This window comes from Bos indicus x Bos taurus, chromosome 2 (assembly GCF_003369695.1).
Source record: "Bos indicus x Bos taurus breed Angus x Brahman F1 hybrid chromosome 2, Bos_hybrid_MaternalHap_v2.0, whole genome shotgun sequence".
Classification (NCBI taxonomy): domain Eukaryota; kingdom Metazoa; phylum Chordata; class Mammalia; order Artiodactyla; family Bovidae; genus Bos; species Bos indicus x Bos taurus.
In genome coordinates this window covers 23,687,205-23,707,896 of record NC_040077.1, presented here as the reverse complement: position 1 = coordinate 23,707,896, position 20,692 = coordinate 23,687,205, and the positions used below count along the sequence as shown (strand labels likewise).

The 20,692-nt window shown below is 43.0% G+C and overlaps 1 protein-coding gene across 2 annotated transcripts in view; it reads left to right on the top strand.

Moving 5' to 3' along the window:
* RAPGEF4 (Rap guanine nucleotide exchange factor 4) overlaps positions 1 to 20,692 on the top strand; it is a 330,697-nt gene that overhangs the window by 55,348 nt on the left and 254,657 nt on the right. For both annotated transcript variants that reach the window (XM_027557478.1, XM_027557487.1), the window contains exons 2-3: positions 6,963 to 7,105; positions 9,954 to 10,042. In XM_027557478.1, coding sequence (XP_027413279.1) covers positions 6,963 to 7,105; positions 9,954 to 10,042 — 232 coding nt within the window. The remainder of the gene's footprint in view (positions 1 to 6,962; positions 7,106 to 9,953; positions 10,043 to 20,692) is intronic.

The window sequence follows — 20,692 nt, the reverse complement described above, 5'->3', positions numbered from 1 at the left end:
AAGTTAACGCTCCAAGCTCTGAGCCCCGAACAAAGGAGTTACAGAGTTTTTATAGACAGACTATAGTGGGCAACACTGGCTGCTAATAGGCTGGTTTAAACTAAGGGCTTTGGGGCACGTGGGAACCGCAGTCAAGATGGGAAGGGGGATGCTTGACCTTTACACAGACAGGCATGATTAAGCAGGTTTGCAGGGGCTGGGGGAGAAGGCAATGGCACCCCACTCCAGTACTCTTGCCTGGAAAATCCCATGGACGGAGGAGCCTGGTAGGCTGCAGTCCATGGGGTCGCTAAAAGTCGGACACTACTGAGCGACTTCCCTTTCACTTTTCTCTTTCCTGCATTGGAGAAGGAAATGGCAACCCACTCCAGTGTTCTTGCCTGGAGAATCCCAGGGACAGGGGATCCTGGTGGGCTGCCGTCTACGGGGTCACACAGAGTTGGACACGACTGTAGTGACTTAGCAGCAGCAGCAGGGGCTGGGCAGTTGCAAAGAGCAGGACAAGGGTGAGTGAGATAAGCTTCAGTTCCTAGCATTGTAAGTCCCCACTTTCTGAGACTACGTGACCTACGTGATCCAGACTTTGCAAGGAGCAAGCTGAGTTACAGAGGCAGAAGGAGCAGGAGGTTATGTAAAATTTTAACTTTTCCTCTTCAGAAGGGCCAAAGGAAATAGGTAGCTAGAGTGGGGCATGGGGACCAGATTATCCACCATCATGGTAGCATACCCAATACCCTTTTTAAAGCCAGAGATTTTCAACCAGCTGATCCATAGAGGGGAAGGCATTTTCAAACTGCCTGCTCAAAACGCATTTCCCTCTGCTGCTGCCCATAGGTTGGAATGCATAAAAGCTTAAAAATAATGTCCTCCCCACTCCCCCATCCTCAGCCTTCCTTTTTTTTTCCACTTTGTTTCTCCTTCAAGAGTCTCCTTCTTGTTGCCCAGGAATAAAGAGCACTAAGAAAAGACTTATCAGAAAGATCTCAAGAGATTCCCATTTCCTTTTTTCTAATCCTCACAACCTAAGGGTCTTAGGTCTCTTCAGGTGGTTAGTTGTTGCAGTGGCAATTTTTTAAACAGCGTCATCTCAAAGTTGAATGTAGCACTAAGTATTGTGGAATGATTTTTGAGAGCATCTGTATGCTGTGGTGCAAATTGCATGAGAAAAAATAAAAGCCGTCATTTCAGACTTCTCTACAAAGCATTTTTAAGGAGGCATCAGTTATGAGTCATCCCAGAAGCCATTTAAAAGGTTAAGGAGCCAAAAGAAATTATTTTTAACATAAGGCTAATGGAGCAAGTGTATCATCTGAGGAAAATTAGGAAAGCATTCCACTTGATGTGATGCTTGGAGTCCAGTAAGCATCCGGTTTGGCTGGGATCCCCTGACTGCAGTGTGTAGTGGAGAGGTGTGTGCCCAGCTTGATTATTCCATCCTGAGGTCAGACACTCATGCAGTCAGAGAAGGTTTTTGAAAAGGGTCTGTTAAAATTGGGCCAGGCTGTACTTTGATTTTGTATTTGTCATGAGAGGACCTGTAGCACACTGAGCCTGGTCAAAAGGTTTCCCTTTCTCTTTTCACTAATAATTGCAGGGTTAGCCTTGTTTAGATATTAGCAAGACTGATCCTGCCCTCAGCCAGATGACAGGCTTTTTCAACTGTCCAAGCAGCCCTGGGCCCCAGAGCTGGCATCTCTCTCTCGTGAGACTGATGACACACTGGTTGGCAGTAAAGGAAGGTGGAGGCATTCTGCCCCCTCTATTGTTGGCTCAGGGCCACAGTGGTGCTCCTGGTGACCTCCAGTCCCAACTCTCTTATTTGGGACCCTTGGGGGGCCATTTGTTCTTCACTCTTTTATGGAGACACAGAAGCCAGGGGCATGATTTCTAAATAGAGAGGCATTAGACAAGGAATTTGCAGACTTAACACGTTCTGCTCCCCGGCAGCCGATGCGCAGGCCATATTTTGGGAGGGTCACAGAGGTCATGGTGAGCACTGTGATAGTCAGTCTCAGCTGTGGACATAAAAAGCTGCAGCTGCACCTGGGTCTTCGGAGCCATCAAGCGGTTTTTTCTCAGAGTCACCCTGAACACAGGCAGACTCAAGAGACGAGAGAATTTTGGCCATTGGTTGAGCTGAGGGATGTGCTCAAGTGTGTGTGTGTGTGTGTGTGTGTTGTTAATGAAAAAGGTGTTCACCGACGCTTATTAAAGGCAGTAAGCAGAGTTTATTTAGGACTGTTGAGGTAGCTATGAGGACCCCTGCCATAGGATTTTACAGTGGGGCAGAGGGATTGGGTTCAACTCTGAATGCAGCATGGACAAGTGGGAACTTATAGTCAAGGAGCAAGGTGTGTGTGTGTTAGGGAGCTGGTCAGTGGATGGAAAATTACCAAGAGAAAACATCAAGGGTAAGAGAGATTCTGGGTAAAGTGACCTGACTGGATTTTTACTGCAGACAAAGGTGGTTAGGTATCATCTGGGGGATGGTGGAGGATGTGAAACCCAATCAGATATGGAGGGTGGTCAGATATCAAGAACAGAGGGCTCTGGTTAAACTGACTTTTTAAGCAAGGTTCTTGCTAAAACTGCCTTTTACAAAGAAGTACACAGATGGGTCTAGGAAAAGATTCAGGAGTCCAACTCCGGTTTGGTCAACAAAGAATCTTTATCATTGTGTATGTGTGTGCTTGTGTGTATGTGTTTGTACATATGTATATCTGTGTGTATACATATCTGTATCTGTATATATTATCTGTGTGTGCGTGTGTGTGTGTGGTAGGGGGCTGGTGGGTAAGAAATCTACAGAGAGCAGTCGGTAGAGCAGGTCTCTAGGGAGAGGAGCCCTAGTGACTCACCACATTTTTAGGAATAAATGATGGAACAGTGGTGGTACAATAGAAATTAAAAGAGAAACAGGGAAGAACTGACTCGAGGAAGAGTTTGCAGCTGTGCCTTCAGGAAGTCTTTGTAGAATTTGCATTCACCAGTGATACCTGTTCTTCTGAATTCATATTTCCTTCTTTCCTATGTTAATTGCCCTTCTTACCAGATATCACCTTGATAATTGCTGGACATGTACAACTCCCGCTAACTCAGCTTGAACTTCCACTGTGCAGGAGCCATGCTCTTTGTGTCACCGAGTCCTTTCTTCTCTTGTACAGACACTCAGTAAATGTTTGCAGATCAAATGAATGCGTTTCAACACCTTCTTTCTGAATTTTGTTGATGTTGTTGGGAAAACTTGTAATTAGTAAAGAGTCAACATTTCACTTTCTAAGTGGTTAATAATCATATAATTAAAATGCTAACATGATAAGTGGTAAACATCTTGAGTTTCAAAGACTTTTGAAATATCCATGTCATCACTGGCTCTATAAACACATGATTTTAGTATACTAATACTTACCTAGTCTCTGTTATAATGTTTTTGCTGGAAAAATAGATTTCATAATACTTGCTTCATCTAACAAGGCTGTGATGATGAATATTTCAAAGCCCTTTAAGGAGTCAGTAGTGAAAGGCTGATGTTATCAAGTACATTTGTTTGAGATTTTACTGTTGTTATAATAGAGAAAAATATCCATGTACACCTATCTATAAACCCTTCCAAAAACACAGGAGAATTTCAGTATATGTTTTTAAGCACCTTATTCATTCTTTTAAAAGGTCTTTGTGGCAATGATGACAATGAATCTGAAGGTACTCATAATAAGAATAGCTTCTGTAGCCCTTTATATAAAGCTCCATGTATTATCTCGGACTCAACAGTTCAGTAGGAATGGGGACAAGCTCTTTATAACCCTAAGTTACTGTTAAAGCACAAAGAATCAAAACAAACTGCAAAGTCATTTTAATGCAAATGTATTCATTTAGCTTTATCCCCAATGTTCTGAAATACGTTTATTTGATCTTCAGAAGGCATCTGGAAATTTAGAAAAAATATAAAGGAAGTAGTTATTAAGCATTCCATACGTTCCCACGAGATGACGGTCCTATTACAGCCTGTTATTGTCCGTTTCTTGGACGAGCCTTCTGTTCACGACTCTGGGAAGGCACCTTGGCAGAGAGCAGCCTTGCCTTCCCCTCCGCCCTTTCCTTTCCCTCTTCATCTACTTCCTGCACCCCTGCCCCAGGTCTGACTGCTGGGTGTTGGCACCCCCTGTCCTGGAAGGTCCCCCTGAGCTTCTATGGGATGTAGCCCAGGGTGGGGGTGTGCTTACTTAGCAGATTGGTGAAGAGGGGGGCCCTCCTCGAGGCAGAGGATTCACAAATGTCTATTATCATATAGTCAAACAACAGAAGTCATCTGAGAGGAGATGTTTTGCTGATTTTAAGGTTATTGTACATTTTCCCATGAAGATGCCTATGTGTTATTATCTTATGATCTGACTAATCCAGAAACTGGTTCATTGGTCCCTGCTGCTGCTGCTGCTGCTGCTAAGTCGCTTCAGTTGTATCCACCCTAGATGATCCCAAATTGACTGCATTAAGATTTAAAACCATATTAAAATTTCACATTGCATAATGAGTGTGGCCAGCAGGTGGAATCCAGAACCTTTGCTCTCCCTCATATACCTGACTTTGGTATTTTCCATGTTTGTATTCTTTGTAGTAAAAGAAGGTCCAGCCCAGAACCTTGTGGGCACCATGTTCCCATGCTTACCGTACAGTGTTCTAATTCTGGTTTTGGAGCGCCCTTCCCCACTGGAGTATGAGCTCCTTGTGGGTAGGGTTGGCTTCTTGTTCATCTCTGTTATTCCAGGGGAAGATATCTTATATAAGTAGGAAAGCAATATAGTTTAGTGAATGGATAATTAAAATGAATGTGCACTCATGAAAGCATGTGTTTGGCAGAGAGTCATTTAAAATTTCACATGCTAAGTTGCTTCAGTCATGTCTGACTCTGTGCAACTGTATGGACCACTGCCTGCCAGGTTCCTCTGTCCATGAGGATTCTCCAGGCAAGAATACTGGAATAGGTCGCCATGCCCTCCTCCAGGGGATCTTCCTGACCCAGGGATCAAACCCAGGTCTCTTATGTCTCCAGATTTTGATAACTCATATTGCAAAGTTAAGTCTTGTTTATTTGAATGCCATTAATTTGAAAGGTAGATATGGTAAAAAGTTATAAGTATTAAAACCACTCCTTTCAAGATCATAAACATATTCTACTAAAATGTTCTTTTGTGGTACTGCCAATAGGCATTATTTGCCATTATAATTTATGTAGTACTCAAAAGAATTTTATTTTATTGAAAATGTTTTTGGTTTGTGTCTTTTTAACTTTAGAGGAATTAACCTCTGTCTGACCTTGCTGTCTGATTTAGAAAGTTTTTAATAATGGACAGTGAAATTCGTCTTGTAGAGCTGAAGAACCACAAGAAGAGGAAAAAGCAGGAAAACAGTGACTCGGGAGATAATAAAGGGCTTTCCTGGTGGCTCAGCTGGTAAAGAATCTGCCTGCAGTGTGGGAAACCTGAGTTCGATCCCTGGGTTGGGAAGATCCCCTGGAGAAGGGAAAGGCTACCCAACCCAGCATTCTTGCCTGGAGAATTCCATGGACTATATAGTCCATGGGGTCACAAAGAGTCGGACACAGCTGAGCGACTTGCACTCACACTCACCTGTAGACAGTCCCACCTGTGCAGTTTGCAGTTTGTCTTTGTTCTTACCGTTGTACTTCTGACTGACCAGCTGTAAACTGGAGATTCCCACGAGCCCCTCTTTGTGTGATGAACTTGATAGAGCTGTTCACAGAACTCAGGAAAACACTTACTTACTAGACTTCTTATAAAAGGGTATATAGTTCAGGAGCAGCCAGGTAGAAGAGAAGCACAGGCAAAGTATGAGAAGGGGCACAGAGAGGTCATGCCCTCTCCTGGTGCCACTCCCCACATTTCCAAGTGTTCACCAACCTCAGTCCCACCGTTGAGGGGTTTTTATGGAGGGTTCAGTACTTAGGCGTGCTTGATGAAACTGATTGGTCATTGGTGACTGAACTCAACCTCCCGCCCCCACAGTGCTGCTGAAATTTCCAACCCTCTAAGTCACATGACTGGTTCTCCAGGCAACCAGTCCCCATCCTTAGGTTACCTAGGAGTTTTCCAAAAGTCACTTTGTTAATATAAACTCAGTTGTGATGGAAAGGAGCTTGACACCCATTTCACCTTTATGACTGTTAAGCATTTCAGCATCTGAGGACAAAAGGCCAAATATAGCCAAAGATGCACCTGTGACGCTTATATATGAAATAGCAAGAGTTTTAGCTCTGTGCAAGGAACAGGGAACAATTTCTTACAATTTTGTGTTTTTTATTATAAGTCACTATATCATACCATCTGCAGTCATTGTGACTTTTCACCTGCAGTCGTTTAGGGTGAGTAGTAGACAAAGGTCTGGAAATATTTTCTTTTTTTATTGGGGTTTTACAGTGTTGTGTTAGTTTCTGCTGTGCAGCAAAGTGAATCAGCTGTGTGTATACATCCGTGCCCTCCCTCTTGGACCTCAGTCAACCCTGCCACCCATCTCATCTGTCTGTCAGAGCACCAAGCTGAGCTTCCTGTGCTATACAGCACGTTCCCACTAGCTCTCTGTTTTATACATGGCTTGCACATATGTCAATCTGTTTCCCAGTTCATCCTCCCCTTCTGTGTCCACAAGTCTGCTCACTACATCTGTCTCTATTCCTGTCTTCCAAATAGGTTCATCTGTACTATTTTTCTAGATCCCACATATATATGTTAATATATATTTGTTTTTCTCTTTCTGACTTATTTCACTCTATATGACAGACTCTAGGCCTGGAAATATTTATAATGGTTGTAGAGGAATCAATATTTGCAGTAAAATACTTGCAATTCGTATATTTCCATTACTTTGTTTGTATTTAGAATAATAATGCATGTGGACTCAAGTAAGTTCTTTCTGATACAGCTTTGTGCCTTTTCTCCCCTTTATAGACCACTGGAACGATCCAGTGAAGATGTGGATATAATCTTCACACGGCTGAAAGAAGTTAAAGCTTTTGAGAAATTTCACCCAAATCTCCTTCATCAGATTTGTTTATGTGGTTATTATGAGAATCTGGAAAAAGGAATAACATGTAAGAAATGCAACTCCAGTGATGTGTTTTCATATATAAGTTTGTGATCATCTGTGGTTATGCTGTGGGGATGGATAGCAAATGGGGTATCTTTGTGCCAAACAGTTGAGCTCAATCAAAGGTATGAGGTTGACATTTCTCTCTCCTTGTTTATTCAGTTCTACACCAGCATTTCCTTAACTCCTTTGTCCATAGCATGTAAATGGTTCTTCCAGGGCAGCCTCCTTTTCAGATTGGGCCGGAAGGATTTATATATTCAGCAAGATCCTTGGAAGTTCTAATATACAATTATTTTCTGCAACCCTAGAAATATGGGAGCCAATAGGATATTAAATGGGCTTCCCTTGTGGCTCAGTGGTAAAGAATCCTCCTGCCAATGCAGGAGACACAGGAGTCTTAGGTTCAGTCCCTGGGTTGGGAAGACCCCCTGGAGAAGGAAATGGCAACCCCCTCCAGTATTCTTGCCTGGAGAATCCCATGGACAGAGGAGCCTGGTGTGCTATAGTCTATGGGGTCATAAAGAGTGGGACACGACTTAATAACTAAACAGCAACAGCAAAAGGATGTTAAATAAGATAAAAGGTCTCAAATAATGATAATAGTCATTTTAAAAATTAAAGCACAGCTGGTTTACAATAGTAATGTTTTGAATTAACCTCACTGATAACATCTATTCCAGATGTGACTAAGGGGTGGGGGGAGTAAAATGATAGGTTGACAGCTGCATTTAAAAAATATACAAGTACATTTTCATTAAAAAAGTAATGCTATTACCATCTGTTGGGATGCTTTATACTTCGGTAACAGAAAACTCCCATCCAACTGGTTTGACTATGTTTCCTATAAGGAGGGAACATCAGTTATCCACGTATAAGCAGTCCTGAGGTAGGATGGCTTCAGGACTGATTAAGTGGCTCAATGACGTTATTAAGGTCTCAAGTTTCTCTCATATTTTTGTTGGTTTATTTGTTTTTGCTGTTCAGCTTGAGGTGTCGGCTTTTGTACTCAGATTTGTCCCAAGTGGTTCTGAGGCAACTAGCTGCAGCCGTTGGAGGCATTGCATGCTGATACAAAACATTCCTGCTGAAGGACCATTTCTTACCTCTTTTTCAGAAGTCCCCCAGCAGACTTTCTGTATTGTTTCAATGAGAACTGCATCATGTGCCTCTGATTAAACCAATCACTGGCACAGAGTATGGGACCACATGATTGATTTAGACCAATCATGGTTACCCCGGTGGAGCTAGGGAAGAAACTCATATGCTCTGAGTATTTGGCCTTGTGGAGGAGAGTGGGAACTTGTATATAATCCATGTTCAGGGCATGATTTCAAGTGGGAAACTAGCAGGGTTTGTCACAACAGCATTGTAGAAAATTTAGAAGACAAAACGAATATCACCTACAATCCCCAAATCCAGAGATTGCTGTTTATGTTTTGTGTGCATCCTTCAAGATATCTGCCTATGTGCACACAAAGCACAGTCACACTTCTGTTTAAAAAATCATCCGTACATATTGTTTTCAAACCAATATTTTTTATTCTTACTTGGTAGGAACATTATTTTTTTAAGAGATAAGACTCTGTCTTCTATTTCTTACAGCCATTTTCAAAATGAGTCTTCTATGATGTGTAATGTGAATTTGATTGGCAAGTGATAATGTCTCTGGGGGCCAAGAAGTTCATGGAAGGCAAAGCCCTAAATCTAAAATAAGTCACTTACAAAGGCTAGGAATAGCAGAGTCACTGGCGAGGCCAGCTATAAACTCATCAGTCCCCCATCTTAAGCTTGTCTTCGCACCTGGTGGGACACCATTGTCGTCCTTACCTTTCCCCAGCATGCTTTAGTCAGAGAGTTTAGAACAGCTTGTCATCATTAATTATGGCTCCCAGAAGCTTCCTCTTATGCAGTGAGCCCTAGCCTTGCCAGAACTCAACTTTCCCACTGAGTTGTCATGTGATTTTTCATTGAGCCACTTGACTTCTGAAGTAGGATTCTATGAAAAGAATTTTAAAATATCAAATCATTCCATCTAGTTATTTAGCTAGAATATTTAAAAGGATAGTTGGGTTTGCATGAGATTTTTGAACCAGTGTTTCAAAATGACTTTCCAAACTGTTGGTCTTAACTAGGACATGGGAACTAAGATTCTCACTAAATAACTAAATGCTTTGTCTCTGAGATAACAAAAGTAAAGCAAAACTGAGTTCAGAAATTTCTGATGAGAATCATTTCCAAAGAGTGGTTACCTCTTGATGCCTAAAAGCAGTGAATTTATACAAGAAACTAGCAAGTGGACAATGAAAATATGGTAGTTAAAACTTTTTTAACCGATTTTATTTTTCTTAATCAGTCATTGGTTAGCTTGAAATGAGACATTCTATTCTGGAAAACATGTTTTTTAATATAAATAGATTTGTGAAATTGAGGGTGGTGATCTGGTTTTGTTGAGTCACATAGTTTTTAAAACACATACCCCATCTAGAGTAATGATTTTCCAAGTATCACAACACAATGAAGTGCACTTAAGACAAATTACAGAGAATACCAGACAATTCTTCTTACATTCAAAGACTCTTATAGCCTTTAGGATTAACATCCCTTATTGCTACTGTATAAATATAAAAGAGTTCTGTTTAATAGAGTTCTGCTTCATGGAATGTTAAATAAATAGGATATTGCTTTGTTGATAGAAGAGGGAAAGAAAATTATGGTATGCTCTGGTGGGAATACATAGAGGAATCTCATCTAGGTCCAAGTTAGGCTCAGAACAGTCAGTGAGAAATTATCAGATTACGTGGTAAAACCAACTTACATTTGGCCTGCTTACCTGCCTGTTTCTTTTCCAGTATTTCGCCAAGGTGATATTGGAACCAACTGGTATGCTGTCCTGGCAGGGTCTTTGGATGTTAAAGTTTCTGAGACCAGCAGTCACCAGGTAAGATACCATATTCTTTTTATTTTCTTAAAGTAAGATTTAGTATTGTTATTTTTAATGATACATTATCCCTCTGTCTTGAATGCTATCAAAATTACATTTTCAAACCCATTTATCTTTCCCGTAGTTCAGAGTTCCATAGGTATGTGTTGAATTCTCAAGAAACATACATAGTGAGTGTTTTCCACGATTTAAGTATGGTGCCAGGTGTGGAAATATGAAATGCAGAATGCCCTCCAGGAGCCTGCTGTCTGTTAGAAAAATGCAAACAAGTCCGCAGCAGTGGGAAACTGCCATCGTGCGAGGTGAAACGTGAGCAAAGGGGAAAGAGAAGCAAGTCTTCCGAGGTTCCTCCTTAGATCCTCCTGAATCTGGTTTCCTGACTTTTCTCTGTCCTAAAAGTGACCCCCTTGTCAGCTTCAAAAATTTTTTATTTATTTTTGGCTGTGCTGGGTCTTCGTTGCAGCGTGGGCTTGTCTCTAGTTGGGGCGAGCAGGGGCTGCTCTCTGCTGTGGTTTCAGGCTTCTCATGGCAGTGGCTTCTCCTGCTGCAGAGCATAGGCTCCAGGGCACATGGGCTCAGTAGTTGTGGTTGCTGGGCTCCAGCGCACAGGCTCAATATCCGTGATGCATGCCATGGGCTTCATTGCCCTGTGGCGTGAGGGGTCTTTCCGGATCAGGGATTAAACTTGTGTCTACTTCATTGGCAGGCAGACTCTTTACCACTGAGTCACCAGGGAAGCCCCTCTTATCAGCCTTTCGTGAGCTCCAGCAATGTGGGAAACGTGGTCAAGGCAGTCTCCCGAATACCGCTCACTATTTAAGACAAATTACATCTCGTTGAATGTGGAGGGCCAAGAAACATGGGCTTACTTTATCTTCATTAGTCACCTCTGAGGAGCATGGTGTCCTAGTAGATAAAACTCATATTCTTGCTGCCTCCTCCATCATATTTGTGAGTTTGAAATGGGTCCTAGATTCTCCTTTCACATCTGCAGTGACCCTTTTGCCATCATTATTCCACATGGCCTATATGTACAGAACCTTCCTATGTAGAGCCAAGAACCTCTGGTCTCAAAAGGACACCCCTCTAGAGGCTGCCGTCCAGCTTCAGTATGAAAATGTTCTGAGTCTTATATTCACATGTATCAGAATTCAGATAAAAACTGAAGGAAGAGAATCGGCTAAGTACAAAATTGGAAAGAAATATCAAGAAAGGTCAAGGAATTAAAGGGACAAATAATCTCCAGCCAAATACCATGTTTAAGATAGTGCTTCTAAGCCTTTTCCACATGTGGCACACTTCAACTGTGAGAAACATCTATGACATACTCCATTTGAGGTTTAACTTTGTAGGAATTTGTGTGTATATTGGAGTTGTGGGCAGTTACCATCTAACAAGTGGATTGTTGGTTAGTGGACATTTGGAGTTTGGAGTACAGTAGCCTGTGTTCTGCCCATTGTCATGGAGGGTTAGGGTCTCAGGCCAGTACCCAAGTCCTCCTCACCTGAGAGTATACCTTTGCAGTGCATCCGTGCATCAAAAGTTCCATGAGGAACTGCCTGGAATCTGTGCCTGCTGGCCTCGATGGTACTGTCCTCCTGCCCTCTCTTGCAGGGCCAGTTCCCTCTTGAATTTCAGAGTGGCCCAAAGAGGGAGGTGAGTTTTTATTCTTATAAGTTGCCTCAGTTTTCCAGTGGGACTGAGAACAGCTAGCAGTTCTTGGATATTTGTTATGTGCTAGGCAATGTTCTCAGAGAAGGCAATGGCAACCTACTCCAGTACTCTTGCCTGGAAAATCCCATGGATGGAGGAGCCCTGTGGGCTGCAGTCCATGGGATCACTGAGGCGGACACGACTGAGCGCCTTCATTTTCACTTTTCACTTTCATGCATTGGAGAAGCAAATGGCAACCCACTCCAGTGTTCTTGCCTGGAGAATCCCAGGGACGGGAAGCCTGGTGGGCTGCCGTCTATGGGGTTGCACAGAGTCGGACACGACTGAGGTGACTTAGCAGCAGCAGCAGCAGGCAGTGTTCAAGCACTTAACTGTATTTACTTGCTCCTTTAACCCTGTGAGGTGGGTCACATTACTGTTTCATTTTACAAATGAGGAAACCAAGTCTTTGTGTGGCGAACTAACTAGTTTCAACTAACATATCTAGAAATTAGGGGGACCAAGATGAATAAGCAGTTAGGCATTTGAACATATGCTCTTAGCCAGCACTCTGTACTGTTTGACTCAGAAGAAATATGATGAAGCAATTCCCTCTCTCTTGGCTGTTTCTCATCCTTTCAGATCTTCTCATGCCCTGTACCTCCACATACCTTCTGCCTGCAGACTGCTGTCCAGGTGGGTCCCCTCCAGACCTTTTTGCTCAGAGTTGCTTCTGACACTAACCTTCACCTGCTCTTACCTGCATGGATGTGCGGAGGGGACAGGGCCTAGAAAAGGATGATCTTCCTTCCTCCTCTGTCTGGTTGTTAATGAGTAATGAAGGTGATTCAGAAAAGCTGAATAAAGAAAGGTGAGGAAAGAGGAAAAGGAAGGAAGATGAAGATTAGGAAGGAGAAAAGTGAGAAGGGAAGAAAAGCAGGGAAGAGAGATGAGGAAAGAATTTGAAAAGGCAGAGGAAGTGTTCTTAAGGGAAGATAAAGATCAGCAGCAGCAATGTGCTGACACCTCAGATGCTAAGCTGGCATGAGATTTTGATGGTATTAATATAGTATTTGGCCAGGGGCTGCCAGAGTATTGCCCTTGACCAGTTATTTCTCAGTGTGGGGTGCTCCCCAAGAATAGCTGAGCAACAGTTGTGGATTTAAAAAAAAATTAGTAAACTTTAACTTTAGATTATAGCTATGGCTTTGACCTCAGCCCCAATGAAGAGAACTTTCCTAAGTTGAGCTTTGTTGTTGTTCGGTCACTAAGTTGTGTCCAACTCTTTGTGAGCCCATGGACTGCAGCACACCAGGCTTCCTTGTTCTTCATTATCTCCCAGAGTTTGCTCAAACTCACGTCCATTGAGTTGGTGATGCTATCTAATTATCTCATCCTCTGTCGCTCACTTCTCCTTTTGCCTTCAATTTTTCCCAGCATCAGGGTCTTTTCCAGTGAGTTGCATCAGGTGGGCAAAGAATTGGAGCTTCAGCATCAGTCCTTCCAATGAATATTCAGGGTTGATTTCCTTTAGGACTGACTGGTTTGATCCCAGTTTGATCTGTAGTCCAAGGGACTCTTAAGAACCTTCTCTAGCATCACGATTTGGTAGCATCAGTTCTTTGGCATTCAGCCTTCTTTATGGTCCAAGTCTCACATCTGTACATGACTACTGAAAAAAACCATAGCTTTGACTACACAAACCTTTGTCAGCAAAGTGATATCTTTGCTTTTTAATATTCTGTCTAAGGTTTGTCATAGATTTTCTTCTAAGGAGCAATAGTCTTTAAATTTTGTGGCTTCAATCACTGTCTGCAGTGATTTTGGAGCCCAAGAAAATAAAATCTGTCACTGGTTCCACTTTTTTCTCTTCTGTTTGGCATGAAGCTGGGCTTAGTCTTCTCATATTCTCATATTAGCTTTATACCAAAGCTGGCTTATCGCTTCTTCTTCTGTGTACTTCACAGAATCCAACCACAGTCCCAGCCAGAGTTTTCTGAATTGATTTGTAGAGTCCCCAAGAAATAAGGAAGAGAAGACACATTGACCTCTATAGCCTCCAAACTTCCAGAGAAATAGACAGAAGACCAGCCTTCCAGCTAGCTCTGATGGACAAGATAGAATTCCAACCACATGAGAGGAAGGAGCTAAGGAGAATGAGTGAGATGGCTGACACTTCTCTCATGGCAAGTGACTCAAAAGACAAAAACAAAAAGGTCATTGCTATCTGCTCTGGCCTTGTAATGGACTCTGGGTCTCTTCCCAGTAGTGATGTGGCCAAATCAAGGCAGTGGGTTAGCCAATCAGAGTGGTACCCTGTATAAGTCAGGGTTCTCCAGATAACCAGTGTCAGCAGGTGATAGATAGATATATAGATGGTAGACATTTCCTTTAAGAAATTGGCTTATGTGATTGTGGGCACTGCCACGTTGGAAATCCTCAGGGCAAGCTGGCAGGCTGAAATTCAGGTGAAAGCAGATGATGCAGACTTTACAGACTTTAATCTTAAAGTTGGAAATTCAGAGAGAATTTCTATGTTGCATTCTGGAAGCAGAATTCCATCTTTGGGAAACCTCAAGGGAGACATTGGCTTTTAAGACCTTCAACTGATTGGGTGAGGCCCACCCATGTTATGGAGAGTAATCTGTTTTAAAGTGCTGCTTGTAAATGTTCAGTTCAGTTCAGTTCAGTTCAGTCGCTCAGTCATGTCCGACTCTTTGCAACCCCATGAATCGCAGCACACCAAGCCTCCCTGTCCATCACCAACTCCCAGAGTTCACCCAAACCCACATCCATCGAGTCAGTGATGCCATCCAGCCATCTCATCCTCTGGCGTCCCCTTCTCCTCCTGCCCCCAATCCCTCCCAGCATCAGAGTCTTTTCCAATGAATCAACTCTTCACATGAGGTGGCCAAAGGACTGGAGTTTCAGCTTTAGCATCATTCCTTCCAAAGAAATCCCAGGGCTGATCTCTTTCAGAATGGACTGGTTGGATCTCCTTGCAGTCCAAGGGACTCTCAAGAGTCTTCTCCAACACCACAGTTCAAAAGCATCAACTCTTCAGCGCTCAGCCTTCTTCACAGTCCAACTCTCACATCCATACATGACCACAGGAAAAACCATAGCCTTGACTAGACAGACCTTTGTTGGCAAAGTAACGTCTGTGCTTTTGAATATGCTATCTAGGTTGGTCATAACTTTCCTTCCAAGGAAATGTTAATCACACCTAAAAAATACTTTTACCTCAGAATCTAGGCTATTTGACTAAACAACTGGATACCATAGTCTAGCTAAGTTGACACATAAAATTAATTATCATATGCCCCTATCGTGGGGGGCAAAATGGGTTTGGGCAATGGGCCATGGGAGGAGAAGCCAGAAAAGACCTGGAATTCCCAGAGACCAGCACCGGCACTGCCCATTGCCTTCATATGCCACACTGTGCTGGGGTCCCCTGGGTATGCATTGACTTCATCTTTTATGCCCTGTTTTACAGGAGCTTGAAAACAAGGCTCAGTGACCTTAGGTATAACATTCCCAAACGTATGGTCGCTCAGTTGTGTCCAACTCTTTGTGACCCCATGGACTGTACCCTACAAGGCTCCTCTGTCCATGGGATTTCCCAGGCAAGAGTACTGGAGTGGGTTGCCATTTCCTTCTCCAGGGGATCTTCCCGACCCAGGGATGAACCCGGGTCTCCTGCATTGCAGGAAGACACTTTACCCTCTAAGTCACCAGGGAAGCTGCAGGGCCACACAAATGTACATGGCTAAATTAAGATTTGAATTTCTATCAGACACACTCCCAATTTCACATTCTTCTTGCTTCTCATACACAAATGAAAGGTGGGTGGGGGCCAAAAAAGAAGAAAAATTTAAAGAGACTAAGAGAGAATTAAGGAAATAGAAGTGAATTCTATTTAATTCCTTGAATTCCTTAATTAATAGAATTAAAGAAATAGAATTAAGCAAAGACTCAAATCTTTAAAAGTGGATAGAGCAGCGTTTCTTGCTAGCCTGCCCTCCACTTACTTGCCTCAAGTCTCACCCTGCCCTGCATGCCTCTCTTCTCATCTGAGAGTCAGGAGTCAGAGGAGATGGTGGAGATAAACTTCCAAACTTAAGCTCTGAGTTTCGGCTCCTCAGTGGGGTTTTAGCTGAGCCAGAATGGTGAGATGAGGGCTGAAATGGCTAATGGTGGCAGAGCGCTCACTATGAGCGGCTTTATGCAAAGCACTTTACAAGCTTTATTTCACTGGCTACACCCTACATCGCCCTCCCCCATTCAGTACTATGATTAGTCTCATTTCACAGATGCTCAATAACTTGCCCCAGGGCACACAGCCATTCAGTTTAGTTCAGTTGCTCACTCATGTCTGACTCTTTGCAACCCCATGGACTGCAGCACACCAGGCTTTCCTATTCATCACCAATTCCCAGAGCATGCTCAAATTCATGTCCATCAAGTCGGTGATGCCGTCCAACCATCTCATCCTCTGTCGTCCCCTTCTCCTCCTGCCATCAATTTTTCCCAGCATCAGGGTCTTTTCCTATGAGTCTGTTCTTTGCATCAGCTGGCCAAAGTATTGGAATTTCAGCTTCAGCATCAGTCCTTCCAATGAATATTCAGGACTGATCTCCTTTAGGATGGACTGGTTGGGTCTCCTTGCAGTCCAAGGGGCTCTCAAGAGTCTTCTCCAACACCACAGTTCAAAAGCATCAGTTCTTCAGCGCTCAGCTTTATAGTCCAACTCTCATGACTACTGGAAAAACCATAGCTTTGACTATATTGACCTTTGTCGGCAAAGTAATGTTCCTCCTTTTAAATATGCTGTCTAGGTTTGTCGTAGCTTTTCTTCCATTAGGTTGTTGTGATTCTAGGACTCAAGTTCTCGACCATTGTGCTTGTACAGGTGCCATCCAGAGGATGTGAGAGGGAAGGGATGGAGTGAGGGCTGAGCCATTTAGGAATGATGTGGGGAGGAGCAGCTTTTCCCCTGAAGCTCCTGCAGCCACCGTCCTGCATTTTGGATTCCAGCTCAGAGCTCCATGCCTCACCTCCAAGCTCCTCCTTTCAAGTGTTTGCACTCCCACCCCCCCGCCCCTCTACCCACCAAGGCCTACTGTTGGGGAACACCTGCTTTAGACCCAAAGACAAACAGTGAAATGAGCATGGCCCATCCCTTTAAAGGGTTTCTAAGTTGGAAGGTGGGATTGAGAAGTAGGGGTGATCAGGGAGGGAGATTTAGGTGTGGTATATACAAAGTAGAGGTGAAACGGGTATAATTGGTGTTGATGGGATGGGGGGGGATTGAGAGAAAGGGAGGAGCCTGACTTGGATGAAGAGGTGGGTGGTGATGCCACTGCTTGAAATAAGGAACATGGAAGAAAACGCATCACAGATTCTGGTACAGTATTTTCATATTATACATTTATTAGGTATTATTCATTGAATTTTTCTGAAAAAAAAAATCACTCTTCTACATGATACGAAGATATAACTTTCAAGAACACACAGAGCAGAAATATATTATCTTTGGCTCATAAATTCATATTACCTTCCTGCCTGTCTCAATATATTACTTTTTCTCCCCATCACCCTTTATATTAAACTTTTTTGCTCCCTAGGGTAAGAAAACATACTTCTCACTCTCTGTATGATTGGTTTGACAGATCCTCCTTGAATTTTTTGGACCCCACATGGAGGGTCATACTTATGTCTCATTGGCAATACCTTCTGAGCAGAGTAGTATTAAATCTCATCCTTTGCAAAGCATTTCACTTGCCCTCTTTCATTTGAGCTGCCCTGTTAGGTTGACCCAGCTGTGCTGCATCTTGCTAAGACACAGGTGAGTGAGTTGCCCACCCAGGATGACACAGTAGTAACCCGTAGCGCAGGAAATCACCTGACTTCCTTGCCCAATCCAGTGCTCTGCTGGTACCTCACTTAACATTAATCACACGTGCGGTGCATCCAGCTACCTGGGCGTAGGGGAGGGGCTATAGATACAAAGGGCGCATGCTCCCGGATACTGCCAGGATGCGTGGTGGTCACAGGGTGGTGGATCTTTCTGCACCCCCTTGGATCACACTGATGGCCAGCATTATAACAAAGAAATCCACTGATTCCTCATTTGGGAGAACGATGAAAACACAAATGTTCAGTGAGTAGTAAGGTAAACTTCAGGCCCTTTCCGTGCAGGGGAGGGGGGAGGGGAAAAGCTACTGGGCTCGCCTCCCAGTTTTGCTTGGGGTCAGCCCAGCAAAACACTTGCCAGTCAGTTTAGAAACAGTCTTTGCTAGCTGGGGAGGCAGGACCTTGTCTACTGACCACAGCCTCACCCTGAGGGTCCATTCCTAGCTCAGGACCGGCAGATGAGGGTACAGAATCCTGCTGAGAATTGGTTGGAACCAGCTTCTCTGCTCTCATGCAGTAAGGCCAGTGCTCAATTCTGCTTCCTTGCCTTCTCCCAGTCCAAGGCCTCAAGCGTGGGCTGGAGGGGAGAAACCCCAAGCTCTGGATACAGAGAGGGATGTGGCCCGACCTCCCTGAGAGCCTCCCTGAGGAACTGGTCTCATGGTGCTTTCATTTCTTATGTTATAGCTGTGAAGCTGTGTGTGGGTAAGAACTTTGGGAAATACATGGATTATCCTGTTCCTATAACTATGGTGAACTTTTTAGAGTCTACCATCCTTGGAAATGCCTTCCTATCAACTATATCAATTGATATCCTTTATATTGACTCCACTGCTCCATAAAACAAAACCTACCTTGGAAGTACTTCTACCCTGTGTCCCTGAGCAGTTGTCGGAGGCATCTGTCCCAGCTTTGCAGACATTCTCCTGCCTGCTCACTCTGTCTTACCCCATGAAACTGAGAACGCCCAGCAAGGGGCCCTGCCTGCAGACCACTTCCCCATCCCAGACCAGAGCGTCCCAACTTGGCTCATGTGCTCATGTAGATTTCTACTCGGCATCCCAGGTTCTGTCAAGGATGAACCCTTCAGTTCCCAGCAAGACCTGCCCCCACTCTTGGTCTCTAACCTAAGTCTAAGCAGGACCTGTGGGCCTTCGGATATCCACAGCTGAACTCGTGTGCTCAACAGCCTGCCTGTCTCCAGTGCCTATTTAACTTAATGGGCTAAAAGCCAGAGATTTACATTCCTATTAGAATGAATAATACTGTGGGTGGACTATTCCTCATTAATATTTAGGTAGATTTCAGGTTAGAAGTGAGCATTAGAACAGGTTATAAACAAATATTAAGCTTTAAAACAATAGTTTTATAAAGCTCATTATCTCAGACAATATCCACTTCGTGTGAGTGGGAGAGGAGAGACAAGGTCCTGCTATTTTCTGCAGATTTTGTAAGTGGTATGGTAACTATTTTAATCTTGCTTTGGTAAGTATTTAAAATCTAAACATAAAGAAGGTTAAACTAATCTTTACACCAAAAAAGTATAACATTTCCCCAGTCACATGAAACGATTTCTGACGGCTGCAGAGCAAATAGAAGTATATACTGAAAAATAGGGAATAGGATGGTTTAGTAATTAATATAACTCCTATCTATATTTCTGTAACAGATGTTTATTTAAAATGTTAATATTTACCTAATGCAATGCACGATCATGTAAATCTTTTGAAATTCTCAGAGCCACTTAATTACTATGTGACCACAAGCAAGTTAGAGTATGTGTAAATTGGAGATACTAGTTCCTATCTTAAATAAGTTAATGTGTATAGAGCACTCAGTATGAAGCTTGACCAAGAGCAGGGGTTCCATGATTTTTTTCTTACTATTTTTAAGGAAAAGGTGATTGGCTAAAGTGGAGTGCTGTAGGTTGCAATGTTGCCATTTTACCACAGGAGGGCAGTGCTAGAATAGAAAAAGCAGGAAATGCGCATTGTATTCAAAATAGCAAGAAGTTTAACAGTGGTGTTCAGCCATTTCATGGGATCAGAGAATGGGGCTGTGTTTTGCCTTGGTCCTCACTTTATTCATCCTCTCCTCCATCTATAAAGTTCTGTGGCAAGTTTTGGAAAATGATCTCTTACTGATTTCCCCCCTAAAGTAAAATGTGGGGTTTTTTTGGTTTGGTTTTTTTTTTTTTAAACCCTTTTTGTTTTAAAGATGTTTTTAAGTGTTGCATACTTGTAAAATTTGGAGGACAGGCATGTTTCTCTGTGTTGTTGCTTTATCTTTCCCCTTCTTTCTGTTTTTGCCAGATTCCTTAATACATTCTTTTGATCCATTATTTTCAGACATCGCTATCATCAGGAAACATTCTCTGAACCCATGTCTCAAGCCAGTAAAACCTGAAAGGTGCCTTGTCCACAGTGGTTGCTTGTAATCTTAATATTTGTCTATGCTCAGGTCACTGTCTTTGTTGAGACCTGATCAGAGTTTGTTTAGCATCCAGCCTGGGACCTTGGCGTACTGGGCTGAGTTTTGTTGCCGTGTAATTCTTGGTGTAGGCAGAGGCAAGAGAGAGCCCTGGTGCAGGACAGACTGGCTGCCCCTGAGACAAGGCTGGCCTCCCTGATTCGGTTATCAGATGCTAATACTGGGCCGTCTCATCAAACCTTCCTGCAGCCAGCTTGCCTGATCTTGTTAAGCTGTGTCTAATGCTGATTCCAGGGAAGAACTTGTCTTTGCTGTTTGTCAGGAAGAAAAGCACATTTGTCTTAGAAGTATTTTGCCTTCCTGCTTGGTAGTAAATCCTTTAGACTGCACATATACTCTAATGTCTTGACAAATTTAGAGATTAGGTTCCATTAAATTTTTATTTTCTAAAAGGACTTGGAACACTCCTTAAATTCAAGACTAAATTCAAGCTCATGAAACAAACCCTGCACAACAAAACTTAATGGAAAGTATTGCCTATAGATCTAAAATATGTAAAAGTATTTGCTTTGTAAAAATTTACTTCAGGGTCTACAAACTTTAAGGACCAGTTTGTTCCTTGGCATGAACCCAACAAGTATCCAAAGC